The 16002-nt window shown below is 43.9% G+C and overlaps 1 protein-coding gene across 1 annotated transcript; it reads right to left on the bottom strand.

Annotated features, from left to right (window-relative positions):
• Positions 1-13402: 13402 nt before the first annotated feature.
• On the bottom strand, positions 13403-15192 carry LOC141656054 (BTB/POZ domain-containing protein At1g55760-like). The gene is made up of 3 exons (XM_074463001.1): positions 15050-15192; positions 14524-14645; positions 13403-14036 (listed from the first exon to the last, which is right to left on the bottom strand). Exons 1-3 carry the CDS (start codon positions 15162-15164, stop codon positions 13434-13436), a joined length of 840 nt encoding a protein of 279 aa, XP_074319102.1. The 5' UTR covers positions 15165-15192; the 3' UTR covers positions 13403-13433.
• Positions 15193-16002: the final 810 nt, after the last annotated feature.

The following is a 16002-nucleotide window of genomic DNA, read 5'->3' as shown; positions in this document are numbered from 1 at the left end:
CGTATCACAACATCGTCACTACCACACCATCCTCCAACTCCAATGCATATGAAATGCTCAACAGTAATCAATGCAATACAATATGTATATCAATGAATGAAATCATGCCAGCTACCAAATGTTGTGATAACATACTCAACGCGATCAATTCAGTCAACCACATTCCAGTATATGAATCATAACATAAATCAACAACCACGAAACAAGTCAATGTTCACAGCTTGGTCATTTGAAACGCAACAAGTCAACACAATTTAACAACAACGCTGATAAGTCAAGTGTATTTCCCTATCTTTTCGCAATCCAAGCACACACAAGCAATCACTTATGATCCTTCACTTATCCATCACCTACATAACATAATTATGTATATTTACCACCTACTCAGTCAATTAATCATGCACATAACCTAGACTCATCATAACTTAATAGGAATATCAATTTAAAGAACAAACACGACTTTTCCTGATTTTCCTACTCATGGCAGACTCGGTATAAAATGAATAACTAATTCCAGAAAATTCGAATTGATGCAAGGCCAATTGAATTGGAACCCCATGAGTCTTAGCTACAAATTATATCTAACGTGTTTTTCTCAAATTCTAAACTTATCAAGGGTTTTCAGACTGATTTCCAAAAACTGACAGAAACCGTCGCATAAAAAGTATTGATTCATAAAACGAGGTTAAAACATTATTTTTCAGAAATTCCAAATCCTATTATCATCTAGACTATACAAAGATGATGTATGAAGAAGCCTCATAACTGAATCGACATAAAAATTAGGGTTTCAAATCATTTTCCACAACCAAATCAGATTCGCGGACTTTTCAGCGACATGTTCATAAATAAATTACCTAGGACAAACCATAAAGAATTTGACTACAAGATTTTATATGCATAAACTAGACATCAAATAAACAGGACTCTCTTTTCAAACTTTTGGAAGAAGACGACTTTAAAACAGTATAAACAATGGAATGAAATCGACTTATAAACAGGGAAATCGAATTAGGTTGAAATCGATGAGAAATCTTCAATCAAATGAAAGGCTCAACAATTCTTCTTCCTCTCCCTCTCTCTAGGTTTAGAAATGGTTTTATGAATGATAAAATGAAATTAGAAATGACTCAACTGTTAAAAATAAAAACCTTAGCCAAAACATAAAAGAAACCGTCAACTCGCTGAACCGGTTTACTCGGTCAAGTGCACTCGGCCGAGTAACACAAACTCGACCGAGTACCAACCAAGTACTCGACCGAGTACCAACCAAAATACGGAGTATTACAATTGTAGATGGGTAAATGGGTGATACGATGTGATGTAACCCGACTCAACATATACGATATAAACCCGACTTAATAACATTCACGATATTACGATGCAACCAATATAAAATGTATAATAACTAATATATAATAATATCTGTTTAATCGATTATATAAAATACGGGGTATTACAGTCTTCCCCCCTTAAAATGAACTTCGTCTCGAAGTTCGCTCCGGTACTCAAACATCAAAAGGGTATTGTATATCGTACATACGGACATCACGCATTCCTAACACAGTTAACACACACTTTTGACACATCAATTAAATATAATGAGACACGAAATGTTACACCTGCACCGTTGAGTTTCGGTTGATGAACACCCGATTTTCGTTGACTATGGATCTCATTTTGCGTCTCACCTTGGGTTGGCCAAGCCTCCCAAGGATTCTATCACCGATATTCTGCTTTGAGTGCGGTGTCGCGCCTAATGCCTTGCTTGACCAGGAAAGCCAGCTCCCACCTCAAGCAACATGCTGACTAATGATGTTCAGCATGTTACCTTGAGGGTCTTTCTCCGTTCTCTTTCAAACCTCCTTTATGACAGAAAGGATATCAGCAAACTGAATAATCATGAGGTGTTGTTTCTGATGTCTTACCTCAACCCGGAGCGGGCCAGAAAAGTGGTCTTTAATGCTCCTTCCATCGTCTGTGCTGCCCTTGCCTTGATGGCTACTGCTTCTTCGCGGTACTTGAGCTGTGGCGCTATCGCCATTCGGTTAGCTGAAAAGCTAACCTCCTTTGAGGCTTCTTCAGAGTATGTGCCTCTAGCTACTCCAGTGCCGACTATGGACCGTGACTACTATGTCGACCTGAAATGGTTGAGAACTTTGGCTGACGGTAGCCTTGCCTGGAGGGTGTGGGACATGAGTTGGATGAAGATTCCAGCTCCTGAGCACCTTCCACTGACGGAGCCTTTGGAGCCGGCGGTTGTGGTTGTGGACTCTGATGATGAGGAGGAGGAGGAGGATGTTGATAGACCCCGCCAGCTGCAGACCTACCTCATCGACGACACGATTCTCGAGGTGATACCAGAGCCGACGAAGGGCGAGAACGCGGTGGTTGTGGTGGTGGAGAGACCCAGGCTGGGGAGAGGACCCCGTCGAGTGAGGGAGAGGGCATCGGAGACTAGGCCACAGCCGGTAGCACCTCAGCAGCAGCAACTCCCTTTGCCGTGCTACCCTTACCTTGACACCCCGGAGACGCGATCCAGCTACTTAGCAGAGAGAGTGTCATCTACCTTGACACTCAGGAACATGCACGAGATGGCGTACACTCAGGGGGTAGGGACCGAGGGACCGCATCCGGTTTGGTGGAGTGGAGTTGGGGACTATACCGGGGTTTTCCACTCCTACGGGGTGGATCAGTCGACGTGGGGGACACCTCAGTCCTTTGCCTACGGTGGCTTGACCCCATGGTACGTGAGTCCGGGAGCCGGGGCAGGAGTTGATGCGGGCATTGGTTCCTCAGGAGCGGGTACTTCTGGAGGTGGTGGTGATGATGAGGTGATGATTGAGCAGCAGCAGCAGGAGGAGTGATGCTCCTTGTTTCATCTTGATGCATGGTCGTTGGTAGTAGATGTTGGTAGTGCCGTTAGATTTCGGTAGTTATTTTCATTGAAACTTTGGTTATGGATATGTATTGTTGGCCATAAGGCTAGATTTGATATTTTGACCTGATTGCAGGATGTTGGGAGTCGGGGAGTCATCCCGACTCGAATTATATGACGGCTATGTATATATATGTTTGTTTATGACAGGTTTTATAAGGCATTTGACCTGTAGGTACTCGACAGAGTACCCCCATACTCGATCGAGTAGCTACAGGTATGACAGATTTGACGCATTCTAATCTCGTGCTACTCGATCGAGTAGCCAAGACACTCGATCGAGTAGCATGTCACTCGATCGAGTACCCTTACATACTCGATCGAGTATCACTGTTACAGAAGTGTTTCGAAAATTAAAAGTGTGCAATTGTTTTATAATTTCAAGTTTGATGTTTAATATAGTTGTTAGTGCGTAGTAACACCTTTCAACCGTTAGTTTCATATGTTGGGAGCCGCGCTTGAGTTTTATATGCATATTTGTCACAATTAGTGACGCGGTGATAGTTTCTTGTCACTTAAATGTTGCATCCGCCCTATTACTATCTAATTATCGGAGTTACATCTTTTCATAAATTTGTGCATACCATATTAACATGCTTTATCGACGGTGGCTAGTTATTCCGGTGGTTTGTGTATGATATCGAATTTAATAAGGATATGCTTAGCGAGTAATGTCCAAAACAAATAATATGGTTTTATTTTATGTTATGATGCAAGTAATAGGTAATGTGTGTTGTAATTTTTGGTGGTGAACTTCGGGGACGAAATTCCTTTTTAGAGGGGAAGAGTAATGTCGCAAAGTAAAAAAAATTTGAGTTCGAAATTGTGTTTTTGTTTGTTTATAATGTTTTGTTGTTTAATTACAAAATTTTCTAGTACTTTGATAACATTGCTCATACGAAGTGTAAGTGGTTACTTTAGTTCATTAAAGTGAATGTGAAGGTATGTTTTAAAGGACGGTCATGAAGAGATAGTTATGGTGCAATGGATCGTAGTTGAATCGCGTGGTTAAGTAACATGGTGGTATTAGTTGGTGGTGGTTGATATGAGACATGTTTCGAGTTGATAGTTGTTATCATATGGTGAGTGATCGTTGTTCGTGCTTTGCATTACGAGGTTGATGTTTTATATAACATATAGAGTAACAGTTGATGATGACAATGTGTGTATGATAGGCGTAAGAGTCGTTACGAATAGAGCGTTAGATAGTGATGATGATGACATGGGGGATGGTATTTCCGGGGAGTAATGACTCGAGTATGAAGGGTGGTGAGGTCGTGTTGTCCCGTGTCTTGTGTGTAGAGATAGGTGAGTTGAACTTCGGGGACGAAGTTCTTTTAAGGGGGGAAGACTGTAATACCCGTCCTTTTAGAGACCCTTTGACCAGTGTTGACTAACCGTGGGAGCGGGAATAGTTCTTAGAAGTGCGTGCCAAAACTATCTTCGGTTACGTGTTAGGAGTGGTACTCGATAGAGTAGAGGCTACTCGATCGAGTAGCGAGGTTACTCGATCGAGTAGGGGGTCACTCGATCGAGTATGTTGGGTACTCGATCGAGTATCGAGTTTTCAGCGAGGGTTTTTAATCGCGTTTTGTTAAATCCGCAATTCATTTCCGCCTCATTCTTCCCATCCATCAGTCGCCTCTTTCCCTTCCCTTCACCACAAAAACCTCCATGGAAGCCCTTTGAAGGTCCTTGTGCCTTAGGAGAGCGTAGCTTGAGTCGGGTAGCGGTCTTTTGCCGGGTTTCTCCTTATAGGTATGTCATAATCATCATCACTATCCTCATCTTTACAATTAGGGTTTGCTTGGTAGTAATAGATGATCGTGTTGTGCTTATAGGCTTTGCTTGGTTGCTTGTTATGGCATGTGTTGGCATGGATTGGTTGCAGTTGCTTAAAGGTGGGTTCGCCTACTTAGTTTCTGTAGATGGTCTAGTGTGTCGGATGTTGTGGTTGTATTGTGGTTGTTGTATTTTATCGCATTTGTAGTGTGATGGTTCTGATTGTGATTGTGATTGTTTGTCTCTGATTCTCGAGATGCGTTCTCGGCTGAGTGGAGTCACTTGCGGGAGTGGCTTCACGCCCTAGTTTCGCCCTCCGTGGAACCCGCCACGGGAAGGGATGTGCACATTAATGGGACAGGGTTATCGCTCGGTATGATGAGCGGGGCTTAGGTGCGAACGGCTGCGGTCCCCCACGCGGTGGCTGGTCCGGTGGACGATCGGTGACGGAGATTGATTGGAGTGGGTGTGTTTGTGTGTGTGATTGATTGTGTTGTGTTGTATTGATAGTTGTTGTTGATATTGTCGTATCTTATCTCGATCATCGACCTTGTGTGGTTGTCTTGTTTGTGTATGTGTCCGCCGTGATCCCTTATGGTGAGCGATCTGTCTTAGCAGTGTTGATATGGTTGATAGGAGTTCGGGCAGGGATGAGTCTTCACGAGATTTGATAGTTATAGCGAGCGATCTTGAAAGTGTATCTTTATATCGTCGATTGGTTTTAAATCACTTGTAAAGTAACATAATAGTTATTTTATCGACATTTGATTATTACTTTCTCGGGCAACCGAGATGGTAACGCCCTTATATGCTAAGGAAGGCCTAGTTAAGGCTCCTCGAATATGGGGTGTTACAAAGTGGTATCGTAGCGACGATTTTGGAAACTGTAACAAATGAACTTAATGAATGTAGGGAGTCTAATAAAATGAACCTGGTGTATGTATAATGGGAGCCCGCTGATGCTAGATTTTGGGTGAGTAGGCGCCCTCATTTCAAAATCTTGGCCCCATGATACTTAAGCGACCACATGGTACGGGAATGTGGAGTCCGTGTGTCTATGTGTGATGTGTATATTAATTGTGCCGGAGCTATCTCTGGTTAAGTCTTTTAAGGGGGGGTGTGATAGTGGTATTTGGGCCGTGTATAGTAATCTTTGGTGGAATTAGTGAAGTTTTTGGCGTGATTAGTGAGCTTATACGATGGTATGAGATACATGATAAAGGTTTACGTGATTGAGATGCGTGAAAATGTGGAAGTGTATGTCGTGACTTGAAGAGTGAACATGTTGGTGTTTGCTATAAGTGATGGTGACGGTAGTCATATACGAGTTTATAAACCCTACCGTGATTACGATGATGATAATTATGGAATTGTTGAGTTATAATATGAAACATAGCTTATAATAATGCGCATATGCCTTGTTTATTAGTTGAGATTTTCCGCTGCGTAATAATTGATTTGTGTAAAATGATTTACTTATGATTGAATGTGGAACATAATATGTTAAATTGTTATGAAGAATATGCAATTATATGTTATATGAAAGGATGAACTAATGCTAATTTACATGTTTTAAGTCGAATAAACACAAATTTGGTAGTAACGTATAAAGTAAGTTAAGTGTAAATGATGACGTGATTATGTTTATGGAAGATTCGGTAGCAGGCAACCCGAGTTGGGTAACTTGAGTAGCGTAATGTGACATACACCTTATTAGTGGAGACGATATGTTATGCTTGAACAATTGTGGTAAGGCGTGAACAAGTGTGATAATTAGTGTCGAGTTCCGAACTTAGTTTGGAATCGACACGCAATGTTGTTTTTGCAGGAATCTTCGAATTATTTCGTATTTCAGCACCCTCAGGGAATACAATATGAAGCTAAACCCATATAAATGCACCTTCGGAGTATCTTCTGGCAAATTCTTAGGCTATATTGTAACTTAAAGGGGGATAGAGGCCAACATCAAGCAGATCAAAGCTATCTTACAACTAGAATCACCTGAAAAGCCTAAGGATGTTTAAAGACTAGCTGGAAAGGTAGCAACCCTGAACAGGTTCATTTCAAGATCTTCAGACAAATGCAGGCTGTTTTACGACATACTAAGGAAAAGCCAGAAGTTTGAATGGACCTCGAATCACGAGCAAGCGTTCAGAGAGCTGAAACACTACCTCAGCAGCCCGCCGCTGCTGTTGAAGCTGAGCCAGGGGAACCACTATTCCTATACCTGGCCGTCACAGAGGTGGCAGTGAGTGCTGTTCTGGTCAGAGAGCAGGAAAAAGAGCAGAAGCCAATATACTACGTGAGCAAGTCTCTGCTGCCGGCAGAGACCAGGTACACATCTCTTGAAAAATTAGTACTAGCATTGGTAGTAGCATCTCGCAAACTGCGCCCCTATTTTGAGTCGCACATCATACATGTCGTGACCAACTACCCGCTAAAATCTATCATGAGGAAGTCTGAACTATCAGGCAATGTCAAAATGGTCTGTACACCTCAGTGGGTACGATATCCAGTATGACCCCAGAACAGCAATCAAATCGCAAGCACTGGCCGACTTCGTGTCAGACTTCACCAAATGACCATCAGAACCGGCGATTCGGAGATCCTCACCTTAGAAGGAAGCAAGGAGGCGGAAGTCCGGCGGATGCATATTGACGGAGCCTCCAACCAAAGGGGGCGGTGTGGGATTAATCCGCAATCACCACAGAGAGACACGATAGCGCAAGCGATAAGATGTGAATTCAAGGGAACCAACAATGAAATAGAATACGAGGCCTTAATATTGGGAATGAAGCTAGCTCTGGAGTTAGGGGTCAGGCACCTGCACGGCTGCACATATCCAGTGACTCTTTGCTAATAGTCAACCACGTAAATGATGAGTTCATAGCCAGTGACTCAACGATGATTGCATACTTGAAAATAGCGAAGGAATTAAAACAAAAATTCGCAATTTGCAAGCTTAGGTGATTCGAGAGATCGAGAATGTGGAAGCGGACGCCTTGGCAACTCGGGGGCAACATTTAAACCAATAAAGCTATCCAAAGATTCCAATAGCACACATCTTTGGAGCCTTCTATCCGTAGCGGATGAAGTAGACAAAGAAGAACTGGAGGATCCACGAGAATGGAGAAGGAGCCGGCGATTCTGAGAGGAAGTTGCGAGCTCACAATCACACGATCAAACATCTCGAGCAAGCGAGATGATCGGGATTGGCGTACACCTTACCTAGGGCTGCGCGTCATAACAAGCTGCCGCCAGACGACAAGAAAGAAGTGAGAGCTTTCGGTGTGAAGGCCTCCAGGTTCATACTCATTGATGATATATTATTCGAGAAAATCATGGCAGGCCCCTACTTGCGGTGCCTGGACAAGGAAGAAGCACGGATCGTGTTACATGCTCTCCACGGTGGCGAATGTGGAAACCATGCAAAGGGGCAGGAGTCCGGCAAATAAAGCCCTCGACAGGGATACTGCGGCCTACAATGAAGGCAGATGCAGCAGAGTACGCACGCAAATGTGACGTCCGCCGGCGCTCAAGCACCAATGATCCATCACCAACAAGAACCCTTGCACCCTATCATTTCTCCTGGCCATTCATGTCATGGGGCATGGACATAGTAGGACCTTTGCCACGAGCCACGGGGAAACAGAACACGGATGCGGCAATGACAGATTACTTCTCCAAGTGGATAGAGGCGAAGCATTCACGAAGTAAAAGATAAATGGTCATTTCGTTTATAAAACGAAACATCATTTCGGAGTTTGGTATCACATCGAAATCATATGTGACAATGGCTCACAATTCATCTCCAACGACACCAAGGGATCGTGCCGGTGGAATATCACCCTAAAAAGTCGGCACCAGGACCCCAAGTCCAACGGCAAGCTAAATCCAAAGAACAAAATCATCATGAACAATCCGAGAAGGAGGTTACGGGGAGTTAGGAGGAAAGTGGGCGGATGAATTGCCACTAGTATTATGGTCGGAATAACGACACCAAAAAGATAGCAACAGTCAAACACCCTTCACCTGGTGTTTGGCGCGGAAGCGATCATTCGTCGAAGTTCTAGTTCCCACTCACATGTATGAAAATATGACAGGGGAACTGAACAATGCAGAGATGATTAGAAGCCTGGACACAATTGACGAGCTGCGAGTAAGCGCAAAAATCCGTCCGGCGCCTACAAACAATCGGTGGCCGGGAGTTATAACAAGAATGTGAAAGTCGGGCTCCTGGAGGTAGGAGACCAGTTCTCAGAGAGGTGTTTCAAAACACCAAGAATCGAAAAGGCAAATTCGTCTATAAATGGGAAGGACCATACCGGGTAGAAGGAGTTGTTGGTCATGGTGCATACAGACTGATGACTATGGACTGTCAAATCATGCAACGCCCATGAAACATACTTCACCTGAAGAGATATTACTTTTAATAATAAGTAGACTTTAGCTTTCGGAATGATGTACTATGAAAAGCCAAATCATTTTTAAAGTTAAAATAAAAATCCGGTAGTAGGCATCGCCAATTTCACTTTTATTTCGGTGTCTCTAGCTCTTTTAAAACTTTAAACTACTATTAGATGGTGTGGTCGCGGCGTCCTGGGACCACAATTGCTCGTACCCCATGAGATGGCGGCAGTACTTCACATCATTTTAATAGATTTTCTTATTTTCGAGGCTTCTCTAAGTATATCACTTTGAATCCTAGTGTCTATGGTACTTTGAAAGGATGTCTAGCAGATCACAATCGCCAACGCGGGCGACAAGGCACATAACACTCCAACATGCCTAACCTATTTTCTCCACAAGGAGCACCCTCACCAGGTGGACTGTGAAACATACGAAAGGGAGCACAGTTGTGACTAAAAACGCTTACCCGCCTACCCTTGATACCACCCCCGGACGTAGCTCGCACTAATCGCAATTAATCGGGCCCCAAAGATGCATGCACACGAACATAGAACGTAGGGATATCTGCGCTACCAGAATCCTGCAGCGTCCCATTGGTCCTAGAATGACGATAAACTTGCCTAAATTACGCCTCTATTGGCTTAAAGCGTGATGAACACACCTTGCGTCATGAACAAGGTTAAGTAGTCCAAAACTGCGGTATACGCCTCAATCAGCCATCAGGCTGACACGGCAGGTAGCTTAGTCTGGATCAGCTTTTTCAGGCTGACCAAGTTGGTCTAAATCAGCCTCTTAGGTTGACACGGCTACTCCTCCTTATATTGCGGCATATGCCTAAATTAGCCATCAGGCCGACACGGCAACTAGCTGAGTCAGAACGTCAGCCTTTTCAGGATGACAGGACTCGCCTAAATCAGTCAAGCAAGCTGACACGGCAAACTTCCTAAACTAGGGAAAATAAATAACAAGCATACGATATGTAGGCTAAAACCTTGTCAAACTATGACAAGGGGCATTCCAAAACATGGCCCAAAATACGGCCCAAAGTTTAACCGCCACCTTGGCGGAGCAACCACAAAAGAGAGTTTTAAAAACTTACAAGTCTGCCACCTCTGGGCCAGACTGCCAAAACGTTCATTGATAAAAAAAATAACTTAATTATCGGTCACATTAATGACCTCCACCTCTGGCATCTCCTCTGCCTGCTGACCTCCCATTTCAGGTACCGCACCAGCTTGCACATCCTCAGCTGCCATAGCTTCCTGAGCTCCGTTAGCAGCGTCCTCGGACATTCCAGCGTCACCCCAGCAGCTTGCTCAGCCAATACAGGAGAATTCACCTCCCCAACTTCAGGCATCAGCGCACTTAGATCAGGTTGGGTGGGGTAGAGCATCTCCAGCTGCTTCTGCTCCTCCTCTATAGCTTGTTAGGTGGGAGCCTCCTCAAGAGCAGCACGCATCCCGCTGATTTTTCCCCGCCAGGTAGCATAGGCAACAACATTGGTGGCCAGGGAGATCAGCTCGCTGATCTTCTCATCAGAGCGCTTGAGGGAGTCAAAGAAAGTGTAGCACACCGCTTGAGTGCGAGCCAGCTGATCAGCCCCCTCCTTCAGGCTTCTTCTTGGTGACAGCAAGCTCAGTCTTCAGCTCCACCACACGCTCCTTCAGATCAGCCCGCTGCTGCGCCAAATCGGCAATAGTCCCCTTTAGCTCCTGGTTTTTGACGTTGGTAGCACGGCTAGTGGTCTGCACTATGTTGATCATCTTCCTATTATAGAGTGCAGACTGGAGGGTCTGGGGCAAGAAAGTCAGAATTCAGCAAGAGGAATCCAAGCAAAAGCAAACAAACAGGTAGAAAATGAAGAGTATTTACCATGAAGGCATTGTGCACGTCGTTCTCAGCCATCTACTCTGGAGAGAACTCTGAAAATGTCTCCTTCAGAGGAGGGAAGAGCAGTTGGTCGATCTCCGGCCAGTATGACACCTTGTCCACATTCCCAAAACCCTCTGGGAAATAAGCGGTAATGCCTCCACTGGATGAAGCACGAGGACTGGTAGGAGGAGTAGGCGGATGACGAGACAACGGGTCAACCTCCAAGGGCTCGGGTGCAGCAGAACTGGAAAACGTAGGAGGAGTCTGGAAGGAAGCAGCAGGAGCACTCCTCTTGGAGGCAGAGGCCACATCAGGGCTGGCAGAAGGTCTCTTCCTTTTGGCGCTTTGGAGGATGATTTCTAAAGGATCAACTTTTGAACCGCAAAGCAGATGTAGCCTCAGACGACAGGATACTTAGAAAATCAGGAGGAACAGCATGCAAATTAAAATGGTTGTGGAAGTCTCACCAGAAGACATACTGTGAGCCGACTGAGGAGGGTTGGAGGAGGAAGCAGGTGAAAAACCAAGGAGCAGGTCTGGGAACTTTCTCTCAGATTCAGAGATACTGAACAATTTGCTGCAGGTAGGGATCTTGGCACCAATGTGGGTCAGGTCACAGGGGCCTGCATGAAGACGATGAAGTAAGCTAGTAAGCGGCGAGATAAAATAAATCAGGTGACAGGAAGGCTACTTACTCGAAGTTAGAACCCATTTCTCGAAGATGTAATCAGCAGGAGGTTGGATGGAGTCCTTCCTCACAAAGAAGAAATCCTCAAACCATTTCTCATCACGGGATTTGGACACGTGTCTGAAGGGAGCCTCTCCACGGCTCCGGAATGAGAATTGACCCATACCCAGGGATCTGATGTTGTACATGTGGGCTAGATCGCCCAGAGTGATAGGTTTACCAGTGTTCTGACCGGCGGCCAGGGAGTAAAGAAGAACCCTCCAAATGGCAGCCGAAATTTGTGCCATGGCGAAGTTGTTGGTGAAGATGAAGTCTTGGATGAGTTTAGGAAAAGGAAAACGGAGGTCGTATCTAAATGGGTACAGATAAAAACTAACCCACCCCGGACGAAGGGCGTCAGCTTTCTGTCCCGGTTCAGGGATGGCAATGTCCACCCCATCACCAAGACCAAGCAGACTCTTGATCATAGGAATGTCGGCCGTAGTCAAAGCGGAGTCACAGTAATGGGGATGTTTAAAGAGCCCCCGAGAAGGAAAGGTTGGGTCAAGATTACGGTCAGCGGGTGCAGGGGTTGATGAGGATTGTCGGGTTTTACCCATGGCGAAGAAAGAGAAAATGGAAATTAAAGGAGAAAAGGGGAAGAATACCTGGTGAAAGAAACGGAGGGGAGTGGAACAGTGAAGCCGACAAGATGAAAGAGGAGGGAAGTCGAGGGTTTAGAGAGAAGGAAATTTTTTGAAATGATTTGGAGTTAATGAAAGTGAAAGGTGGAAGTTGGGGTTATAAAGAAGAGAGAGGGAAAAAGGTGCGAGAAAAGAGGAATAGGGCCGCTGACGTGATGGATTGCATGAGAAGGAGTGTAAAAGACGGCTTAGGGTTTTAGCATTCGATTACGTAAATTCCTTACTCGACACCTTAAAGCGTACTTCACAAGAAATTTGGGGCAAACTGTTTGGGCTAAAAATAGCATAATAAGGAATGCCCACTTAATGAAATAAAAGGTTATGGGAGGAGTGATAAGGAGGAAGGAAGCCCGTAATTAGGAAAAGGGGGAGCAGGCTGAAAGAAGACCACGAGCCCATCAGAGAAGACATCCGGATTAGGGAAAGACAAGTTAGGGAGAAGTTAGGGAGATCAGGGAGAATTGGGAAAGACGGCCGAGTTTGGAAAGAGTCCATATGGAAATTATATTCCCTTTCCATAATCAAAGTAGGACATATCTCGGGTTTTTACCCTATAAATAGCCAAGGAAGCAAATCAAGAAGGACATACACATATTCACATATTCAACAACACGTTCACACATTCACATTCAAGAACACATCTATACCACGACATTAGCATATTATATACTCAAATATACATCCGTCCAAGATCTTGCAGGCCTGACGCCTAGCGCCAGCAGGATTAGCTTTACGCCTCAATTGTAATCATCCTCCTATTCAGGTAGTGCAATATTTGGTAGGGTACCGTCCCTCCCGCGGTTTTTCCCACATTGGGTTTTCCGCGTCACCAAATCTCACGTGTCAATTTACATTACGTACTTATTTTTCTATTTACTTATCAAACATACGAACAATCATACAATCAACCAACGAGTAAGACCGCATTGACCCTAATCAATCAACTTGGTAAAAAATACCTAAACACCATCCTATTAATCAAGCCAGGTATCATGGACGAACCACAGAGTTTATACACCTTGCTGAAACTGGCCGCATAACTGAAAGAAGCCACCAAAGTTTAGAAGCCTTTCCAAGTTGTGAGAATTTCTTGAAAGACCTCAGTAATCAAATCTCTATCAGCACATTGAAGGAACATATTGAAGTCATCACGAATGTCGAAAATATTACCAAACTTGACCAAATACTTCAGACAATTATCCTTAAGCTCAGGAAGCTGATACAAGGCTGCATTCTGCAGCCTCTCAAGGACATTTTTAGCATCAATGTCCTCAAGGAGGCTTTCATGGCATGCCTCCTTGAGGTCGGAAACATCATACTTGTCAGCAGCGTGCAGAAGAGCAAGGCGGTGGGACTTGAAATCATTAGGGTCAATAGTGCCATAGATGTAGCTTAGGAAAGCTTGGCATGACTCAACTGACATGTCTGAAATGTTGATGGTAGAGTACTCCTTATCTTGAAGGTCGTGGGCGAACATGGTCTGGAAGACTGGTGACCGTGCTGCCAGGACAGCCCTGTGCGCCCCGACTGAACCATCGGACGTGTTGATTGTGATGTCCGTGTAGATGCCCTTGGTCAGCATGTGGTTAAGGCAATTGAGGGCTGTAGTATTGGATCTTTTCTGGGTTTGTCCTTCAGCCCAAATCGAGTAAGGCTCTCCGCCCTGTTATCATATTACTTGTTTTAGATAGATTTCGAGGCAGTTCACCAAACAGTTCAATAACTTCAGCTTGACTAGTGGCGGAACCATGATTTTTAATAAGGGAGCACAAAATTTAAGAGGACGAGGTAATATTGCAATAATGTAAACTAAGAAGAAAAATAGAAATACATTAGGCAACCGCCATATACTACACTACCAAATAGGTTTCGAACCCAAGACCAAGAAACGGAATATTGAACCCTCTTATGGATGGGAGTTGGTCTCCCTTAAGGCAGGCCATTTTGGTCTTTTTCAAAAAGACGGGATTTTGAGATCAATTTACAGTCAAATGTGACCACTTTTGGGAAAACAAGCGTATAAGCCATAAAATTATTTGGACCATTGTGGTTACATTTAACCAAAAAAAATGGTCATTAAATCCCGTCTTTTTGAAAAGACGAAAATGATATGTCTGAAACAACAATTTGTGTATCGAGTTGACGCGTACTTGTGGAGGAACAGTCTTTAAGTCGAGAAATTCAACATCAATGATGAATTTTCCTCCAAGAAGCTGAAGAGCAAGTGGCCAAACAAAGTCGTCGGCACTCTTGAGTTGTTGATCTTTTATTTCTGCACAAATTTATTACACTTTTGAAAATGACAAGCAATAATAAAATCGAGTTACCTGTAATTAGAGACGAATGTATGGATTGTAACACGCCAAATCATCGTATTTTATCATTTCATGAGTATATTATTTAGAAGTATGGGTTTGTATATCAATGATAACTACAATCCATATAATGTGGGGACTATTAAGAATTTAGTCCATTGTCCCATAACATAAACATTTAGGATACAACCAAAAAAAAAAAAAAAAATTTGGCTTACCTCCTCTTTTTTGTCTTATGCACAAACAAGGTTTAATCTAATTATAATTATAATTTTCCGCTTTGAGCCGGAAATGTAAAATAAATAAGTGAGATAGTCAAATAAGAAAAACGTTAAAAAAGTGACTGAGACGGAGGAAATACCAGGATGGACAAGGGGCTTGCGGTCACCGACGGAAGATAAGACACGGACGATGAAAGATGCAATTGGCGGATCTTCTTTACTTAGTTTGGAAATCTCGGGATAGAGCTTGATCATTAACAATCTATTCTTCTCCGTAACCAAATGCCTTAAAACCAAACAACCAAAGAATTCGGATATTTCAAATCACAATCAACAAGGCCAAAAGAGAATCTGCTGTAAATCATCTGACTATCAGAATTACTCCCTCCGTCCCTGTCGTTTTTATATCTTTGTGAGAAATGTTTCTGATGGGGCATATTCTGCACCGCTGACCAAGTCAACACATTGAGCAAGGTCAAGGGTATTCACAGCAAAGTCAACGACTTAGACAGTCTAGCCGGTGAAGCCCATCGGCTGTCACACGGGTCTCGGCGGACATCTAGCCACCGGGACACAAACCGCGTACTCATATCCAAGACCCTCGGCGAGCTCGCCACAGTCCATCGGCCGAGGGTATAACGGTCTTTTCACCTGATAGCCACTTGGCCACTACGTGACAAAAGGCGAAAGCCTATAAATACTCCTCAACCTTTATTGAGGAAAGGATCCAGAAATTGACCTAATAACCACTATTCATCTGGTAATATCTTCCTTATCTCTCTACAATACACTCTTAGCCAGGTTACAACAACCTCTCTCTAAGTTCACTGACTTGAGCGTCGGAGTGAGTACGCTCGGCCAAAGCCGAGCCCTCAGTTTGTTCATCGTTTCAGGAGACCGCAAGGAGGATTCAAGCAAGGACATCATTCTACTAGCTACGAGTGGTAACAAACACCTGCTCTGGAATTAAACCCGGAACAATTGGCGCCGTCTGTGGGGAAGGGAAACTAGAAGCTAGTCACATTCATTCCCAAACAACAAAAACAAAAACACAAAAAACCCACCCAAAAAGCTAAGATGTCGAAACAACAAG

Source organism: Silene latifolia, chromosome 5 (assembly GCF_048544455.1).
Source record: "Silene latifolia isolate original U9 population chromosome 5, ASM4854445v1, whole genome shotgun sequence".
Taxonomy (NCBI): domain Eukaryota; kingdom Viridiplantae; phylum Streptophyta; class Magnoliopsida; order Caryophyllales; family Caryophyllaceae; genus Silene; species Silene latifolia.
This window is presented reverse-complemented; position numbering and strand designations above follow the sequence as displayed.